Source organism: Corvus moneduloides, chromosome 4 (assembly GCF_009650955.1).
Source record: "Corvus moneduloides isolate bCorMon1 chromosome 4, bCorMon1.pri, whole genome shotgun sequence".
In the NCBI taxonomy this organism is placed as follows: Eukaryota; Metazoa; Chordata; class Aves; order Passeriformes; family Corvidae; genus Corvus; species Corvus moneduloides.
In genome coordinates, this window is record NC_045479.1 from 24,703,154 (window position 1) to 24,722,290 (window position 19,137).

The window sequence follows — 19,137 nt, forward strand, 5'->3', positions numbered from 1 at the left end:
GGACCTTAAGGGAATTTCACAGAATGGGTGATTAGACAGGGTGGTGGAGTCGCCGTCCCTGGAGGCGTTTAAGGGAAGACTGGACGTGGCACTCAGTACCATGGCCTGGCTGCCAAGGCGGTGTTCGGTCAGAGGCTGCACTCCACGACCTCAGAGGATTTTCCAACCTAATTGATTCTGTGATTTTGCGACAGCTTCGTGAGGCCAGATCACACTTTGGGCTACTCGGTGCATGTCCCTGCAGCCCGTGCCGGCGCTGACCAGCGCCATCCCGGTGCCTCTCCGCGCCTGCCCGGCCTACAGCCCCCGCCGCGCCGCGCGCCGCCGCCCGCATCCCGCGCATGCGCCTCGGCAGCGGCGTGTGGGGCCGCCGGGTTGGGGCCGGGCGCCCGCCCTGAGGGGACGGCGGTGGCGGCAGCAGGTGGGTGCCGGGCCAGGTGCGTGCCCGGGCTGGCGGGGACCCGCCCCTCGCCCTCCGGGGCTCTCAGCCCTGCGCCTCCACCCGCGCCGGGGGGCTCCCCAGGAGCGGTTGCGCCACCTGTGCGGCGACCCCCGCGCACACCTCACCCCGGCACCCCCCTGCTCTGCTCCCCCCTCGGACGGAGCGGGGGCCGAGGCCGCCGGGGCGGCCCCGCTGCTGGGGCTGTGTGCGGGGCGGGGGTGCGCGGCCGCGGCTCCGCTCGCCGGGCTGGGGCCGGGGAGCAGGGAGGGACCCCCGGCCCGCGGAAGGCTCCGCGCCCCGGCCGCGCTGACGCAGGGTTTGGCTCCGGAGAGTGACTCACGCTGTGCTTCTCCGTCAGGGCTGCCCGGGGCACGTTCTCCCTGCGCCCCGCTTCCCCCGGCTGGGCTCTCCCCGGGACGTGCCTCTCCTCTAACCCGCCTCTTCTCCTGCCTGTGGTTGCGACTCCCGGGGGTCCTGCTCTGCCATACTCGTCTGCTCTCCACGCCTGCGCCTTTTCGGAGGTGCCCCAGAGGAGAGACAGTCTGTCTCCTGTCTGGCTGGGGGGAAGGAACAGTCACGAAACAGAGATGGAAATATGGCAGTATGCTCTAGGTAATGGGCACAAATAGACATGCTGCAGGCCCTGTGATTGTCAGCTGTAATAAATGTTAGAAGGAGAGCAGGAGGCAGATGTAATTCTTCGTACCTAGTGATGTAAATCTGAGGGAGCGAAGAGCCACAGTCACGCGGATTTTAATCTCGTTGCAGGCAGTGGCTGTGGGCTCCGGGACGGCTCTTGATGTCTCTTCACAGAACTGGTAAGGGCGGGACAGAAAAAATTTCCTATGTGTCGGCTTTCCTTCCTTCCTAATTTTTTGAGGGATGCCTGATTTTAAGCAGCTACTTCCCTTCTAAAGAAGTCAGTTTAAGTGTTGGTGTGGGGGGGGTTTATGCGGTGTCATAGCTTCCTTCTCATGATGTCTCAGCCCTACTCTGCATGGCTTGCTGTGATTTTTTTTTTTTTAAGGGGGGAAGTGGGAATAAAGTAATAGCAGTGTCTTGAAGAAATGGAGGATCCTTTAGTGCAAATAGATGGGAGAGCGAAGCAGTCTTACTGGAATTAAGATCAGTGGGGTTTTAGTAGTGCAAGACTAGGTCTTAAAATCACTCAAGAAGGAACTGTCAGGCTAGCAGGAGTGGGGCACTGCTGTGCTTTTGCTGAGCTGTTGATCAGAATACAGTTGCTGGATAATCTGAATTCTAGAATAGTTTCTCAGCTGCTACAGAGTCTGGAGTGGTTGCCTGGAAAGAAACAGCCACTGACACAAAATTCAATTTCGTTATTTATTTCTGGATTCACACAATGTATGTGTGACTGTTCCTGTGCAGAAACAAAGGCTGGAGAATTCATGAAGTAAAAGGAAAGGAAGAGGGTGAGAAGAGGCATGACATGTAATTAAAGAGGTCAGGGTGGGGACTGGTTGTGTCATGTTAATACAATGTTTATTCTGTATTTAACAGATTAAAATGACAAGTGCTGCCTTTCTTAATTCTTGTCTATGATAATATTTTGATAATGTGGTTTGATATTCTTAGTGGGATGTCATTCATAGTGACTCTTCTTCTGAAGAAGGATGAAGGGAATCCCTGAGGGGCAGCAGAGGAGGGGCATATTTCTGGAGGAATTGCACTGGTCAGGGAGTGATAGAGTTGAGGTGAGGAAAGTGCTGCACACCTGCTCAGGACTGAAATAATTCTTCAATTTTAGAGGTCTCTGCTAATGTTGTTTAGGTTTTTCTTCTATGCTGTGTTTTTAACCTGTCACCTCCCACAAGATGGGATCTTTTGCCAATCTCAGTGTTCTAAAGGACCGTGACAATCTTAAAAAACAGAAAATAATAAAAATATTTAGCTTTTAAAAATTAATGTGTCTTACCAAGGTGACATGGTAACAGTAGAGATTATTGGTTAAGAGATCTGTGTGAGAGCTGCCAGTCTTAGTCCCATTCTTGGTGAATTGATTTGTGTGTTGCAAAATTGTTTCCCATGTTTGGTATTTGGGATGCTTTGGCAAAGGAATTGGTGATACCATGTTTGAGGCAATAACTGTCTTGGAAATGGTTGGAATGATGCCTCTTCCCGACTGTTAATTGCAAACTTCTCACCTACACATCAGAAGTAATGAAAACTTAAATAAATCCTAAGGAGCATTGCAACTTTATCTGCAGTGGTAAAGTTCAGATGCTTTATATTTTGGTGTATGTGGTCCTACAGCTCTTCTAGCTAAATCAGCAATGACCCTTGCTGGTGATCTGTATCACACTGGTTATTCTAGATCCTACCCTAATTCAAATGGATACGATACAGAGAATTTGCAGCTGTCCAGAAGGAGGAGGTAAACAAACAGCTTCATTCTGTGTTGTGAGTGCAGTGTCCTAAGTGTCCCTTAAGAGATGGAGAGGTGTTGGTACTTCAGGTTTGTGTCCTCAGCCACACAAAGACTTGCCTAAACTTCTTTCTGTGCCACTCTTTAATCACAAGGTCAAGGGTTTTGGTACATAAAGCTTACACAGGGTGAGTATGTGGGAGCGCTGGGGAAAATCTCACTTGTCAGTGTGTTACTGTTGATACAGGGTAGGGAAGAGAAGGATGTTGTCTTGCCAACATTTTTGAGATAGTTGAAGAGAAGAGAGTATATTGGTATTAGTATGACTACAAGAACTGTTGTTACTGCCCAGTCACTGCTGGCTGGGAAGTATTTGATGATTCAGAGATGAGAGAAAAAGTCCATAACGTGATAGTCTTTTTTTTTTCTGGAGAAGAAATCTTCCTGATCCCCAGAATCAGGAAATATCAGAGGTTTTGTCTTGTTTTGTTACAAGTGTTAACAATCATTGTATATTTTGCTTTTTTTCCTCTTAAGTTATCTGTGCATATAAATTTCTGCAGGAGCAAGATCTAAGTAGTCCAGCATGACATGCTAGATAAGAGCTTTGCAAACAGTCCTGAGAGGTGTGTTGAGTGTTACTAACCTCTTCAGAAAGTTGAGTCCTGTAAAGACAGAGCCCTAAAGGAGAAAAGTTTTGAATACTGTGGGATATACTTGCCTTAAAAGGCCATTTTCTGGAGCCAAACAAAGTGAGACCTGCTTAGAGTCCTGCAAAGTGAATCTGACTTTTTTTGCGAATACCAGAGCAAATAGTAACAAAACAGAGCTACGGGAGAGTGACCTGAATCGAGCCTTTCCTGTGCCTCACCAAGGTAACAGCAAGCCCTGACAGCTGAACCTCTGCAAATCCTCTGAGGCTGTATCAAGGAAGAGCTGTTCTTCAGGCCCTTGTTGCGTTGTTGCTGGAAGCAGTAGGATGAGACAGCTTGAGAATCAAGCTTCCCCCTGTGTGAGCCTACGGGGCTGGTGATGGAGAGAGCTTCTGATGGCATTGCTTGTCACCACTTGGGACAGGAGTGTGAGACGAAACACTTCGTAATACCCGACTTTAAGACACTACTGTCAGTAGTGTCTTTCAGCCTTTCTTTGATGGGTGCAGCCCTGCATCTCTAACAGAAGTATTTTCTTTCAAGCTTCTGTATTCAAATGAAACTGGGCAGTTGTGATTGCTTTCCACAGACATCTCATAAATAGTTTGCAGTCTTGCAATGGACCAGAAGGTAAAAAAGTCTTTGGAAAATTTTTTGGGAAAACGAATTTCTGTAGAGCTCTGCAGAGAAGTGCCCTGGCGCTGCACTGTGGTTATTTGGGTGAAAGTGCCCATTTATTGTGCAGTACTTGACTCTCATGGAAGATATGTTTGGGGTCTCCTTAGACACTAATCAGAAACCTTTGGTTTATATTTGCATAGTGGTGTCTAACATGGAATTGCCTTTACCCTAAGTCTTGAAGACTAGGGTGACTGCAGGCTTGCCTTTTTTGGCACATACAGGTTTTCTTGTCTCTGTGTTAGAAGCAAGGAGAATTTTGCAGTGCAGAAAGGATGAACACCATGCTAGTTTGTATCCTGGCCTCTTTTTTCTAACCTCATTTGATGCAGATAGAAAACCCCCAAAACTGTTGTTCCAGTACTCAATTGTAATCCTCCTGTGTGAGTTGCAAGAAGCACTCTATATTCCTGTCATGGATCTTTTCACCACTCAAATAATGGGAGTACTGGGAAAGGGGAAACTCCTCCTTTTCCGCTGATCCCAAGGGTCTTGGCTAACAAGAGGTTCTCCACAGAGGTGCGGTTCATGCTTAGCTGGCGTGTTTTTTGCTTTTAACCAGGTAAATAAAAGGCAGTTCTGCTCTGGGAATAAAATACCTGCTGATATGTAGGAGACATCTGCATTCTACATAAGTAGGTGTTACGTAGGGGGGTTTCTGAGACAAATTTGACACACTGAACTGTGATCAGGAAGTCCATCTGTGGTCTGTCTGTCCAATGCATAAACGGTAGGAAGCAGGATTCCGCTTTTTCACATCCTTATTTTCAAAATGGAGATGCAATGGGAACAAAACTGAAAGTTACTGTTTTGTTCCTTTTGTGTAAGGACAATGGTTCAGCAGCTTCAGCTCCACTGGGGCTCTCCCTGTCATTGCAGTGGGCATTGCTGGACACTGAGCAGTGCAAGGAGCAGAACTGTTGCATGGAAGTACCTTTTAGTTACATTTCTACACTGAATTACATTTCCGAAGAGACCAGGAATCTACAAGGTGCTTTATGGCAGGAGACACAGAGTTCCAGTTTACCTTTTGCTGTCTCTGTTGCTTTAGTAGTGCCCTGAGGCAGCTGGGGGGAAACACTTTGCTCTGCAACATTCCTGCTGTCAGTATATGATCCCAGTTGGTGACTGGGCAGCACTGGAGTCCTGGGTGGTGCCTCTGGAGTCAGTGGCATAACCTGTGAGCAGCTTGCCCTCCTGCCTGCCTGTCCACCTGGCTCTCCAAGCTTCCCCCTTGGTGCTCTCCGGGTCTTGCATCCCCATTTTGAGACCTGTCCTAGGCTTTTGGTGTATCTCTGGTTCACTTCCAGTGCCACACGGAAGTGGGCTGAGGGTAGTTAAAGTTCCCAGCTCTTCATTCCCAGTCATGTTGTCGGGAGGAAGCATGAAGGCCACCTCAGCACCTCTGGCCTGCATTTGTATGTGTTGCTCAACACCCAAAGCAGTGTGAGGGTGGTTGTGGTTTGTAAGCCTTGCACAAAAAGTTTGGGATGAGCCAGGTTCACTAACACCATATTGACTCCTTAACCAGGAGCTGGGATGCGTCAGTGTCTGTGTGGGATTCTGCATTTTTTCCAGTGCCAGGGTGCGAGGGCCAGGAACTCCCTGCATCTTGTCTGCCCCTTGCTCAGGTATGTGGCTGCGCTTTGCTCACTTATGTATTTGTGAAGTTGGAGTTTTCTTCTGACTCTGTGTGCAAAGCAAATATTGACTTGTGGACTAATGGCATTTGCAGCTCCAGGATATGCCTTTGCCTGACCTGAGGGAGACACTGATGGGGGAAGGGAAGGAAGGCCAAGGGCATCCTGCTCAGAGTTTCCCTTGGATGTTTCATTGAGCAAGTCAGGATTTTAATTTGGAAAATGTAAGTTTTCTGGTTGTGAGAGTATGAAATTGAACTGCCTGATTCATGCAGAGCTTTTGTCTGATTTCTGAGAGAGGGAGATGTTAAAGTGGATCCAATCTACTTGGGATTTCAAAAGCTGAGCTGGAAGAGGCTTCTAGAACTACACCTAAGTGCATAGCCTCCTGATGGCTACGGTGACTTTCAATCACTTTTCTCTCTTCCAAAGCTTTTTTTCTTAATAAAGGAAGAGAATAGAGAGCAGTGGATACCAGCTGACAGTCCAGAGGTGGCAGTGGGATTTACTGCATACACTGTTGCTTTCTGTTCATTAAACGTAAAGGAAAATGGAGTTTTTCTCATGCGAGCTTACTGTCAGAAGAGGTGTTGTAACCATCAGAACAGAGGTGCAGTTCTTGTAACAGTGGATGAAAATTATTTTGGAAAGAATTATTATGCTTGTTCTGCTCCTTCTGATGATACTCAGTGGAGGCTCCTGCACAGTTACTGGTTGTAAAGTTCTCAGGATACAAAAACATTGCTTGATAAAATGTTTGTCTTCTGCACAGTCTGCTAGAGGTATGTTGCCTTTTTGGTGGATCCTTTTGTTGTTGTTGTTGTTGTTGTTGCTAAAATCAGTGGGTGAAGAACACTCCTGGGAAGGAGCTTCTGTCCCAAAATAAAGATCCTACTGAAAGGCTCCAGACAGCGTCATTTTGTGCTTAGCACATCCAGGCCCTACCACCAGAGGCTTAGGTGGAGATCATGTGGCAAAAGAGGCCAAGCAAGTAAAACACAGGCAGCAGGAGATTGCCATCTGGTGTTTGCCAGGAGCCAAGTAATTCTCTCATACTACAGCTGTGGTGAAGAGCCAGTGTGTCCAGAGGAGGCACAGAATTGCCAAGCGGAAGTAAATTTGCAAGACTCCTTTGCAAACATCAATTTCCAAAGGACACCTGCACTGGAAAATAAACTAATTGGATATAATCCTGCATGGTGTGTGCTTGCAATTCCAACAAAGGTGTTGCAGGTAGAGTTCTTCAAATGGTTGTTCCTGGTGCTGACTGCATGCTTCCTTCGCAGTCTTCTTTTTCAGGTACACACATTCATTACACCTGTCTTCTAGCAGGCTGGAACCAGTGGTGGTGTGATTTGTTTTGGACTCTGAATTCAAAAAGTAAATCTGTGAATAACAGGTATCATTTGCATTTTAGCAAAAAGTACATTTCTTTCAAAATGTGAAGACTACCTGTGGTGTGGCCAAAATTGCTTAATACAAGAAACTTAAATTGCCTTTAAACTTGGGAGATGCTCCTTAATGTGTGGGTGGAACTGGTTTTAATTTTGTAGTACTGAGGGTTTGGGAGTTGCCATTAATATTTGTTGGATCTGATGTGTTTTTTCCTTTGTATTTCTTACTGTTGCTTGTTTTCAGAAATGTGTACACTGCAAATAACAGCAATTTCACACATGTGGTTTCATAAGCTTTTTGTTACTTGCTATCTCCTGGCTAGGAGAGCTTGAGAGTTGCTTTAGGTTTATATCCCTCAGTCAAAGGAAAGACTTTACTGTGTCATTCCCATATACCAGATATCCTCCTCCTCCTCCTGGCTTGCACTAGGTGGTGCCTGGCTGTGTCAGTTCCTGTGGTGCTGGAAGGGCTGGTATAGTGGTCTCAGCACCTTCTCTTGGAGATACCTGGCCCTGTGGGCAGTGCCCAGGGCAGTGTCTCCATGTGCCACAGCAGGAGCCTTCCCTTGGTGTGATTCATGCCTCTCACCCTGCCCTTCTGCACAACCACGCCAGCAGCAAGGTAAGCCTCACGCTCTCTCTGGGCTCTGTCCCAGATGGGTGCTTGCAGGAAGGTTTCTATGGGAACCAGGGGCAGGAAAAACCTGCCCACCAAGTTCAGTGCTGTAAAGTCAGGGACAGGAGGGCAGGCAGGGGAGTGATCCCCAGCAAGGCGGAGGCCAGTGTGTGATGACGTGGACAAGGGAAGGTGTTCCATCTGCTACACCTGTCTTGGGACAAGGAGAGACTCACTCAGTGCTCTCCTGTTTCCAAGCACTGTGGTTAATTCCCTTATTATGGGTTTTTTTCTCAGCCGCATGCCTGACACCTTGGCCTGGCTCCTCTGCAGCAGGTTGGGTCAGCAGTGGTTGTGCATGCAGTGAAGGTTAATAATGGCTGAGGGGAATCCCTGCTCACAGGCTTGAGGCACTGAGGATGGATTCGGGGCACAGGCAATGAGAAGCATGGCAGACATACCACATGGTAACTGCATTCCTAATAAAAGTCATTGGGAACAGGGTTAACTGGGCTGAGAACAGCCAGGGGAGAAGAACCTTGCAGGCTCAGGAACAGAACAGCCATGGTTGCAAGGCAGTGAAAAAAGCATTAAAATACCTGATGCTGAAAGGAAAGTAAGTGTTGTCTGCCAATTTACCTGCTTGGGGTGCACACTGTGTGTGTTCCCAAGTAATACAAGCATGCAGATGCTCATTTGGTAATTGTTAAGTCTTCAACTACTAACCGAAGAGTTGGTGCTAAGGGAACAAATGGGACTAGAGTGATGGGAAGAACAGACAAACGTTTGCAGAACTGGTGGATATGCAACTGACCATCCTGTGGACAGCATTACTTCTCAGAAACAAAAGTTAGATTTTATTTGTTTGTTTGTTTCTTTGTTATTCTTTTTGCCCTAAGAGTTGGTGTCAGAACGGAACAGAGTGTCTGTTCATCCATGCTGGCCTTTCTCCAGCAGAGAGCTGTTTAAATCTGTGAGGAGGAAACCTTATCATTTGTGTTCCTGGACACAGCTGCTTTTTATGCTTTTGCAGTGCTGTACAGCTGCTTATCTTGGAGTGCTCTAGCAAGTCACTTCCTGGCTGCAAGTGCTCACTGGAAAGCTCACTAAGATGCAAAGGCAATATAACCTTGAACTAACCAGCACTGTGAAACAACTTGGATAGGGCTTGTGGGATGAATCCCTGGGGTTCCTCCTTTTAGCACCTTACAGTTACAAGTAGCTTTACTGAAAAGGGAAGCTGGAAAAACCATCCTAGATGTGCAAATGTTAGTTTCTCCCAGGTTCTTTCCCAAGGAAGTGTGAGTGACTGATATATCCCAGCACTGTCTTTATCTGCTTGGTAGAGGTGGCTCTTGCTGTCTCCCACACACAAATTGTAAGGTTGATCTTAAAAGTCCAGAATCTCTCTCTTTGATTACTGAAATATTCCATTGTTTTCCTGGAAATCCCCATAGAAATCCCCATAAAAATCTGCTGTTACCGAGTGTCAGGAAAGCAAGGAGGGGAGCTCTATTGCCTGATTTAGTTCAGAGGAGCCTGGTTCCAGACTCATTGCAGAGGTACTTGATAGCATCTTGTCCACATCCACATCCTTCAGGGAGTTGTCCACAGTCCTACACACTTTATTCCTGGTGCTGCTCTGAAAATCTCTTTTGGACTTATTGCATCTAATGATACCCTCTTAAACCTTTTTCACCATTCCTGTCCCTTCTTCATGGTTAATGTCTTCAGAGAATGATGATGTATGGTGTGTTTTTTCAGTTTACATAATTAAATACAGGACTCACAATGTGCAGTGGAAAAGGTGGTAAAAGTTGACTTGTTTTTGACATTCTTTCAATCAGCAATGCTGTTATTTTCACAATAAATTCTCTGGAATTTATTTTTTGTGGGGGTAGAACTTAAATATTTAAGAATTTAATTTTCATGTGAGGAAGTTGTGTGTGAGGGGTCTGTCAGTCCCCCACCACGTTCTTAGATGCTAATTGAATTCTCTCATCACCCTTTTTTTCTTTTTATAACAGGAATGTAACACCTCTGTGGACAGCATTTTGGGACCTGCTGACACCTGTGCCACTCAGCCTTGCCTAGTGCGATGTCAGGTGAGCACACAGAAATGGCCGCAGTATCTTCTCGTTTGGTTGCTTGCTCTGTCTGCAGCTGAAACTTCATTACAAAGGTTTCTGGGTCCAAGAGCCATTCTTTACATGAACATACTTTCTGGTCAGATTGAGAGAGAGGAAACTTTGTGACCCAGCAGCCTTTTCACTCAGGGTGAACTCAGTTCCTTCTTTTACCACACAGAAGCTTTTTCAGCCATTGAACAGAGAGGAAGAAGGAGGTTGCAATGTGGTCTGCCTTCCCCATTTTTCATTAAGATTTGCTTGGTTCTGTTCTCCTCCCAAGATTTCCCCCAAAGTGAGTGGCTCACAATGACTGTGAGAGATTTTTGCTGTACAGTGGTAGCTCTAGGGCAGGCAGAATGCTGAAGAATAACTGGAGTTCAGTTGTGGACTGCTGAGATACAAGCTTTACTAAAACTAGGTCTTCTCCTTCATGTAGAAGCCAGCTTTCCCACCTTGTACTCTTTTCTAAGCCTTCCTTCCTGGTCCAGCTGGTTATTTCAGGGCACATAACCATGGGGAAGACAATGCTTCAAAGCCAAGTAAACCTTTGTCTTGCTGATAGAACAGTTGAAGACTTGAGACATGTTTATCTGCTTCAACTGCAATACTTGATGTCTGCTTGTATTCCAAGGGAAGCTGTTCACTGGGACTCTGGCCGAGTCTGGAAGGGTGCTTGTCTTGAACACAAAAGACCAAGATCATAGGCATACTTTCATTGCTGCAGCTCTCTATACATGGTCTGACAATATCCCAGCCGGCAGGGAAGAAAGGGAGCAGCTGAGCATCTTTCTGAGGACTCTGATTTTCCATTCTGGTACCTGGGTGACAGAGTTTCAGGGAACCTCTGGAGTGCTGCTGATGCTAGTCCATAGGAGGCATTTACTTCTGCAAAATAATAGTTATTTGGTGATGATTCCCCTGGCTTGTTGCTGATCACAGAGCTTTTCCAAGCAGGTGAGTGATCATATGATGCCATGGAACTATTTCTCTTCCCTATGAATCACTTTCTTAGAGGGAACTCCATTTGGCTTTTTTGCCTCTTTTGCTCAATAATAAGGAACAAAACCATCTGAAATTACTGGCTTCCTTGGTGAAGTGGGAGCTGTCTCAGTGTCTAGAATAGCGGTAGCAACAAACTGATGAGTTAGTCCTTCCCATGCTGGAACAGTCTGTATTGACACCAAGGGTGTTCTTCCAGGTTTTCACTGCTACGTGTTGATCTCTTTCTGTTTAGGCCATCACACTCCCTCTGCTGGGGGTCCCTTCTCAGCACTCACACCCAGCATTTGGCCTCAGGAGATCCTGGCAAAATACACACAGGTACAGTGTGGGGCAGGGTGGGGATGTTCTCTGGCTCTGCAAAAGTAGAGGGATCCTGGTGTTTTCTGGTGGTCTCTGAAAGCCACAGGGAAAAGGAGGGAGAGGTGCACTTTTCCTCCAGTGCTTTGGTTGTGGACTTCACATGTTTTGTGGTTGCATCCTGGCTCTTGCAAGAGGATCTTGCAGAGTACAAAGAAACTTGTGTAAATTATTTCCCTGCTGTTTTGCAACTATTGCTCCACTGTAAAAATGTTGACACCCTCAGGGAGCCTCTGTCATCATCAAGCTACTCTGGATGGCTTGTGCATGGCAGGAAGTGCTAGCCTCAAGCTTGTTGCCAGGTGGGTAGAGCAGGAAGGAAGGAAGCAGCTGTGGAATTTTGTAACTTAGCCGCAGTGTTTGCTGAAAGCAGAGTAGAGCCTTTTGTGAAGCTATGTGGGCAGTGCTTCTTGCTTCTTGGGTGCTGCCTGGGTGCAGTGCTTGCGAGAGTCCCCACAGGAGGCACAGGTGGGCTTGTGGGAAAGGGGAAAGAGCAGTAGGTTTTTACTCCTGGAAAAAGCCTGGTTGTAACCTCCAGTGCGTATCCCCCAATACGCCCCAATGCCAACCATGAGCACAGATGAGGAAGGTTGAGATTTGGGTCCTGGACCTTAAGTTTCTTTGGCCTCTAATTTGGACTTGCCTAACAGGTGCAAATCCCAGTTTTGCCCACTGCCTTTCAAAGGAAATTTGAGAGCAACAGGCAGGAGATGGAGTGGTGCAGGAAGCTGAATTTGCAGTGTGTGTGCAGAGGTAACAGGAAGGACTGCTCTGTATTAGTGATGCAGACCATAAAGACCACTTCAGCTGCTGTGTGTATATTCCTCAGTCCATGAGGAGGGCTTCCTATTGCTCCAGGGGGGCAGTTCTGATCTTCGTAAGATGGTGAGCTTAAGTCCTGCTGGGAAAATCTGTAGGTTTTTTCCATGGAGAAGTCAAAATGGGAATGGCATGCAACATCTCCTCAGCTGGAAATTGTAGTGCAAGGCTTTAAAAATTAAAGGGCCAAGGGCTTTAGTTGCTCAGAGGACACAGTGTGGATAGTGGTGGGATGGGGCAATATCCACATGTCTATGTTCAGTTATTCAGGGATAAACTGCAGAAAATGTCTGTTTTCCTTCCTCACATCTCCCAGAAAGAAGAATCCGTCGAGCAGCCAGAGTTCCGCTACGATGAATTTGGTTTCCGAGTTGACAAGGAAGGTAAAACTGGTCCTGTCCCTCCAACCTGCACTGTGTCCAGCCCTTCCCATGCTTTCAAATGTGGTGGGATTTTGCAACTGTCCTGTACTAGATCTTGTCTACCCACCTGTTTCTGTATCCTACCATTTGTAATCAAGTGCATTAGACGTGCTGGCCTTATGGAAGTCCAGAGCATAGACTATGCAGCAGTCATTTCCATCCCCTTACGTTTGTGCCACGGGTAAGAGGGAGAAAAGTTGAGAAGTTACCATTTCCATTAGCAGCTGCATGCTGGGAAAGGGCAGCTTTCCCAGTTCACAGTGGGATCTCCATTGTGTTCAGTAGCACTGCAAGGGCTCATAGCAGGCACAGTGAAATGTGTTGTCTGTTGAAAAACTCATGACCAAGGTGAGTGGTGATATGTTCTGCCCACCTCAGCATCTCGGCAAAGTGTGGGGTAAATTGTAGGGGAAAAACCTACATCCTGGTTTTTCTGCAAGCTATGGAGGCAGGCAACCACATAGAAGGAGGCATGGAGTGCTATTGCAGCTGAGCATTGAACTACAACAGCTGGCTGCCTTAGCAAAGAGGAAGAGAAAGGAGTGGGAGATGTAGGAATTGTTTCATGTGCTCTGGGGTCGGTCATTCCCAGGGCTCAGGCTATATAATGTAAGGGGAGAAGTTGTTTGCGTGTGTGCCCTGAGGCACCTTGAGTCATAGAGGATCCTCTTTGAAGCAGTGACCTGAAGATGAGGACAGAACACAGTGATTTCTTTCAGCCAGAGCATTTGGTAGACCTGTGCATGATAAAATCAGCAGAAATATTTGGAGCACAGTATTGGGATGTATTATATGATGCAGGACAGAGTGCCTTATGTCAAACCTGTCCTTGTGCGAAAGTATCTATTTTGGGAAGCCAGCCTCAGGTTAAGGTGCTCTCTCATTGGGAATTTGGAAGTGTCCTTATTAAAGCTTTTTTGGTGATTAAATATCCCCAGAGTTAACATTTTGCACCTCATTACTTCCATGAACATATAGCTTCTGCTTTCCAGCTCTGAGGCTTGCTATGCTTTTGTCAGCCTGATTTACAGATCCTTACAAAACCCAGCAGGATAACTGCTTCCAGGATCTTATTTAATTCCAGCCACACTGTGCTCTAAATCATGAGTAAGTAGAGACTAGAAGCCTGCTGACAGCTGCTTAGTTCTCAAGGTCCCAAGCCTTTTGCTTATGACCATAAAAATTGCTGCATGGAGTAGGCAGTTAGAAACCAACCTTTGCCTTTCCATGCTCTGACTGGAAGAAATTAATGTTTTGAATGTGCTTTTTTCAGATGGCCATCCTGTTCCCCACCCCGCCTTGTGTTCATTTCCTCTCCTGTTCCCTCTCTCACTTGTCTCCATTCCTTTCCCTTCCCTTTGCTGAAGCAGATGGTGCTGAGCCAAACTCCAGCAAGCTTTTGGGGGTCCCTCTGACGGAGGAGCCGCAGCAGAGGCTCAAGTGGCAGGCTCATCTGGAATTCACACACAACCATGATGTGGGTGACCTCACCTGGGACAAAATTGAAGTCACCCTGCCACATTCAGACAAGCTGCGCTCCCTGGTGCTGGCTGGCATCCCACATAGCATGAGGCCACAGGTGAGAGTGCTGCCTGTTCTGGGCAGGCACTCCTGCCCAGAGTACGAGATCATGGAGTGGGATCTCTTGGTTGAGGGGGTGCCAGATTATGGCCTTCTGTGGCTGGCTGAGTGACTTGTATCTCTGTTCACCTTGTCCCCCCAGCTGTGGATGCGCCTTTCAGGGGCTTTGCAGAAGAAGAGGAACTCAGAGATGTCATATCGGGATATCGTGAAAAACAGCTCTAATGATGAAACCATTGCTGCCAAACAGGTAGGAGATACTTCCTAGTGCTGAGTGGGAAGAAGGGCAAGATTTGCTGTGTGAGGGGGACGGGGTGTCTGCCTGACACCTGCAGCAGGGGCAGTTGGGAGGATGTGTGGTTAAATCCTACTAAAGCTTAATCCTGTGGGGCATATTTCTCCTCGTTTTTGTTGGAATAGCAATTGTTTAGCTCTGCTCTTTCCTAGGACAGCGGGGAAAGGGTTTGATCCATGCTACTTGTAGACTAGAAAACAATGCTGCAGTTGCATCTCAGCAAACATCCTGGTACTCCCTGAGGGAAGGGAAGGGTGAAAGGCTGGCAGGTGCACCCCTGTTGAGGTTGTGGCAGCTGCTTTCCGGGCTTGTCTTTGTTCCCCCAAACAGAAAGTTTCCAAACACCAACAAGACTGTTAAAGGGTGTTTTCTCTCTTCCTTTGACCTCACAGATTTGGCCAGGTTGTTGGTTTTTCTCTGGAATACGTTTGTTGGGAAGGCTTGAAATCCAAGCAGATGAAATTCCCAACTAGTGTGTGTTTACTATTGTCAGTGGTGAAACTAGGGTCTGAGTTAGGTAAGTATTTCTAGGGATTCGGCAAGTCACTGTCTGCGCTGGCATTTTCCCACGTGTCAGTGAAGGCTGTTTAACTGACCTCAAGTGCTTGGACAGGGCCACCTTCTTTGGTGCCTGAGGACTTACAGGTGGGTGTAGGAAGGCAGAGTTCCCTGAGGCAGGGGTCTAGGTGGAAGTGCAGAAAGCTGAAGGCAGTTTTTCAGATGCTGCAAGCTGACTCTGTCCGTGTTTATGGCTGCCTGACAGATTGAAAAGGACTTGCTACGCACAATGCCCAGCAATGCCTGCTTCTCCAACATGAACAGCATCGGGGTGCCACGGCTGCGCAGGATACTACGGGGACTTGCCTGGCTCTACCCAGACATTGGATATTGCCAGGGCACTGGCATGGTAACCTGCTTTCAGAGTGTCTTTGTGACAGGGATCCGTTTGTCTCTGGTTGCTACACCAGAGAATGATTTGAGGTAGTGCTGGCAGATACTGTGGTCTCCAGATGAGCTGAAGAGAAATCCCTTCCACCTGGAATACTTTTCCTAAGGAGGGGAGAGCAGAGTAGCATCACACATCCAAAGATACGGAAGACTTTGGTTCATCTGTTGGGGAGGGGGCAGTAGTTATACTGAGGAGAAGTCCCTTCAATGGAGATTGCAGGAGAGCTCCTGCAGAAGGAAGATTTTTGTCACTTAGATACTGGTCTATCTCTCCATGTGAGAAAGTGGGGAAAGAGTTCTATTCCTCTTAGGACATGCAGTTTTTCTTCCTTCAAAATCCTAGGTGGCTGCCTCTCTGCTGCTCTTCTTGGAGGAGGAAGATGCCTTCTGGATGATGTGTGCTATCATCGAGGAATTGGTTCCTGCCTCCTACTTCAGCACCACCCTCATGGGTGTGCAGACAGACCAGCGTGTCCTGCGGCAGCTCATCGTGCAGTACTTGCCCCGCCTGGACAAGCTGCTTCAGGAGCATGACATTGGTAAAAGTGTGCCCTGGAAACCATAGCTTTTCTTGCCGGGGTGAGATGCAGACAAAGAGTTCTTTTTTCACAAAGGGGAGCATCAGGGAGAGGAGCAAACCTCCTGCCCCTGGAGGCAATGCATGGAGGACAGCCCTTAGAAGAGTCCACCTTCACTGATTGACTGACTTCTTCTGTTGTGATTATTTTCCATGTCTCTGTTCACAGAGCTCTCCTTGATTACCTTGCACTGGTTCCTCACCTCTTTCGCTAGTGTTGTCCACATCAAGCTGCTGCTGCGTATTTGGGACCTCTTCTTCTACGAGGGCTCTCTGGTGCTGTTCCAAGTCACTTTGGGCATGCTAAGTATGAAGGTAATTCCCAGCTCCTCTCCCTCCTTTATAGTACTTCAGTGTTTAACTGAGATTTTGGGGCAAGAAGGTTTTGTATCCACTTGCTCTATGTGGTTTGGAAGTGTGTTAGGGAAGACAACTTCCTGCTGCCTTCAGAATGGGAGGCTGTGAAAAACTTCTAAGGCACCTCACAGAAATTAGATTGCTGTTTCCTGTGCATATCTCATTTGTTGGCACATAATTAAACCTCATCAGCTGCCATCCTCTAATCAGTCCAGATCCCAACCTGAGAGTCCATCTTACCTGAACCAAGATACCTCTTGATTTTGCACAGTCTGGGAGGAGAGAGAAGCTGAAGTTGTGATCATCTGGGAAGTTTTGGATGGCACTGCTGAATGCTCTAAGAGATGAGCGTTGTCCTGACTGCATTTGATTTGGCTGCCCTGATCTTTTCTTTTTTTGTGTGAAAAACAGTTTTGTATTCAGTTTGCTGTGTGAAGGACAAGGATGATCTTGCTGGGAGTAAGGGGAAGTTGGAGCACAATTTGACATGGTCGGTGCTCCAGAGTGCAGCTTCCATTCTCTTATCCCTAGCAAGATCCCTGCTATGACCAGTCCTAGTGGTTGGTGCAGAATAGGTTTGAGTTTGGTTTTCTGTGCTGATTTGATTTCCTTTCAATGGTGAGTGCCGTGATTCAAAGAAATCCCAGCTAGAATTCTGGGAGGAGAGGGCAGTAGAGTAGTAAAAGATGCTGTCCCCCTCTCAAAAGTAGCTTGAACTTTTCCTGCTGAAGGGTTTTTTAATGTAATTTTCTGGTTGTACCTGCCCAGGCTGTACGCTGAATGTAAAACTGCATCTAGCAGCCTCAGGAGCACAGCTGTCGTGTTCACCACTCCATGAGGCAAAAATAACTGTGTTGTTGCAGGAGGATGAGCTGATCCAGTCCGAGAACTCTGCCTCGATCTTCAACACGCTGTCAGACATCCCGAGCCAGATTGAGGACGCAGATGTGTTGCTGCGGGAGGCCATGCGCGTGGCCAGCTCGCTGACGGATGTAGCGGTGGAGACCCAGCGCCGCAAACACCTGGCCTACCTCATCGCTGAGCAGGGGCAGCTGCTCAACACCAGCACCACTGTCAACAATCTATCCAAAGTGAGTGCACAGAGTCCCACCTGCCTCTGCTGCTCCCTTTTTACCATTCCCTTATGTATTCCCACCCAATTACGGTTTGTGAGCAAGAGGTCTTCCTGTTTGGGAGGATTTTTGGGTCCAGGGTAATCATTATCCAGTGGAGAAAATGTATTTGGAAGTTCTATACCAATTAAATGGTGCCAGATCTGTCCTTGTTGATAAATCCCCAGATGAAAGGGATATTGGCAATGATTGTAATTATTATTCATGAGAGTTATGATGATACGTGATGCATTTCATTAATGGAAACTTAAAGAAACAACATATGCTTTTGGCAGAATTTGCTTGAAGCACACAGAGAGTAGGAACTGGGTTTAATCCATTAGTAAGAAACTGGTATGCTAAAATAACCTTGAGAGGTTGAGTCAGAAAACAGCAGCAGCTGCTTTTGAGAAGCTGAATTAAAAATGTGCCTGTGTTTAATCTTGGACTGAGATCCACAGTTGCAGACAAGACACTCAGGCAGTTCTAAAATTTAATAGCTATCCACTTAGAAATTTATACACAATTACATGTGGAACTGCTTTTGACAAAAAATAGAAGTAGAATTAAAATTTTTTACATGGATCATGGTTGATTCTTGGACTTCAATTATGCCTTTGTAATAATTAAGGTATAAATAACCTGTTGCACTTGGAGCAGATGAAGCAGTAGAGCTGATTCAATGTCTTAGGACTAGAACAACTCTTGTCTAAAACTGCCTCTTCACTGGCCTGCCCCTTCTAGAGGTAGCTGTCAGGACCCCTTGCCCAGAGCTGACTGGTGTGGAGGGTTGCTTTATTTTATTTCTGAAATCTGTCCTAATGTGTGCACTTTGTTCTCTCTCTTCCCTCTCCCTCAGATTGTGCGGCGCAGGACTCAGCGCAGGAAATCTGGCATCACCTCTCTGCTTTTCGGTAAGGACAATCCCACGCCTTTCATGTGTTGATGTAGTTGATGGCTACAGCAGCTTAGGACGGAGGGGGGAGCAGGCAAAGCAGGGAAACATTGGGACAGAGGGATTGGAGAGGAGGGAGTCAGAACTGAAGAATGAGAGGGAAGAAGTGCAGTTTATTACTTGCTTTCTTTGATTTGAGCCCAGAAAGTAAATTTTAGGTTAGACCGTCCATGAATGGTAACCAGCAGCAAATGCAGCTCAGCCCAGCTGTAATGTCCTTTTTGCTCTGACCAAAAGGTCAAACACATTTTCTGGCAGACCTTCTGCAGCCCACAGTCTGGATGTGGTACTTCTGATCTTACTCTGCTCAATTCAGGAGCATCTCTGAAGATCTGAGACAGGACAGGATGTCTAGTGTGTCACCCATCAAAATTATAAATGAAAGCATCATTTTATTTTCCCTTACTTATTCTGAGAGTTCAATGTTGTGAATGCTTTTGACTCTTAATTTTCTTCACTTACAAGCCAAGCCAGCGTATGTCCAGAAAGGGCATAGTCAGAATAGCTTTTGCATGGGTTTAAGAGTAACTTATTTCTTGACTCCATGAGAGCCCTCTCTCCTGTAAGCCTCACTGTCATCACCTTACTTGAAATTGGCTAGCTTTCTTGAAATTGCCACATGTCACCACAGGAATTGTTTTTCCAGAAGAAGACAACATACTGAATTTACAGGGCTCAAACTGTGTTCCTGTTGCGGTTGAAAGGCCTGAATAAATCTAAAAATGGGCTTTACTGTTCTTTCCACAGAGCAGCTTTTCTTATGTTCTCCAGGAA

At 46.9% G+C, this 19,137-nt stretch overlaps 1 protein-coding gene across 4 annotated transcripts in view; it reads left to right on the top strand.

Moving 5' to 3' along the window:
- Positions 1–329: 329 nt before the first annotated feature.
- Positions 330–19,137, top strand: part of SGSM3 (small G protein signaling modulator 3) — a 29,014-nt gene continuing 10,206 nt past the window's right edge. The window contains exons 1-12 of one of the 4 annotated variants that reach the window (XM_032107161.1): positions 330–421; positions 1,211–1,260; positions 9,837–9,914; positions 11,173–11,258; positions 12,433–12,499; positions 13,909–14,117; positions 14,262–14,369; positions 15,178–15,321; positions 15,706–15,901; positions 16,109–16,254; positions 17,160–17,387; positions 18,268–18,322. In XM_032107161.1, coding sequence (XP_031963052.1) covers positions 9,908–9,914; positions 11,173–11,258; positions 12,433–12,499; positions 13,909–14,117; positions 14,262–14,369; positions 15,178–15,321; positions 15,706–15,901; positions 16,109–16,254; positions 17,160–17,387; positions 18,268–18,322 — 1,246 coding nt within the window. In that variant the 5' untranslated portion in view covers positions 330–421; positions 1,211–1,260; positions 9,837–9,907. Of the gene's footprint in view, positions 422–953; positions 1,055–1,210; positions 1,261–7,618; positions 7,816–9,836; positions 9,915–11,172; positions 11,259–12,432; positions 12,500–13,908; positions 14,118–14,261; positions 14,370–15,177; positions 15,322–15,705; positions 15,902–16,108; positions 16,255–17,159; positions 17,388–18,267; positions 18,323–19,137 lie in introns of those variants that run through there. The other 3 variants (XM_032107162.1, XM_032107165.1, XM_032107164.1) reach the window with 3 other exon arrangements.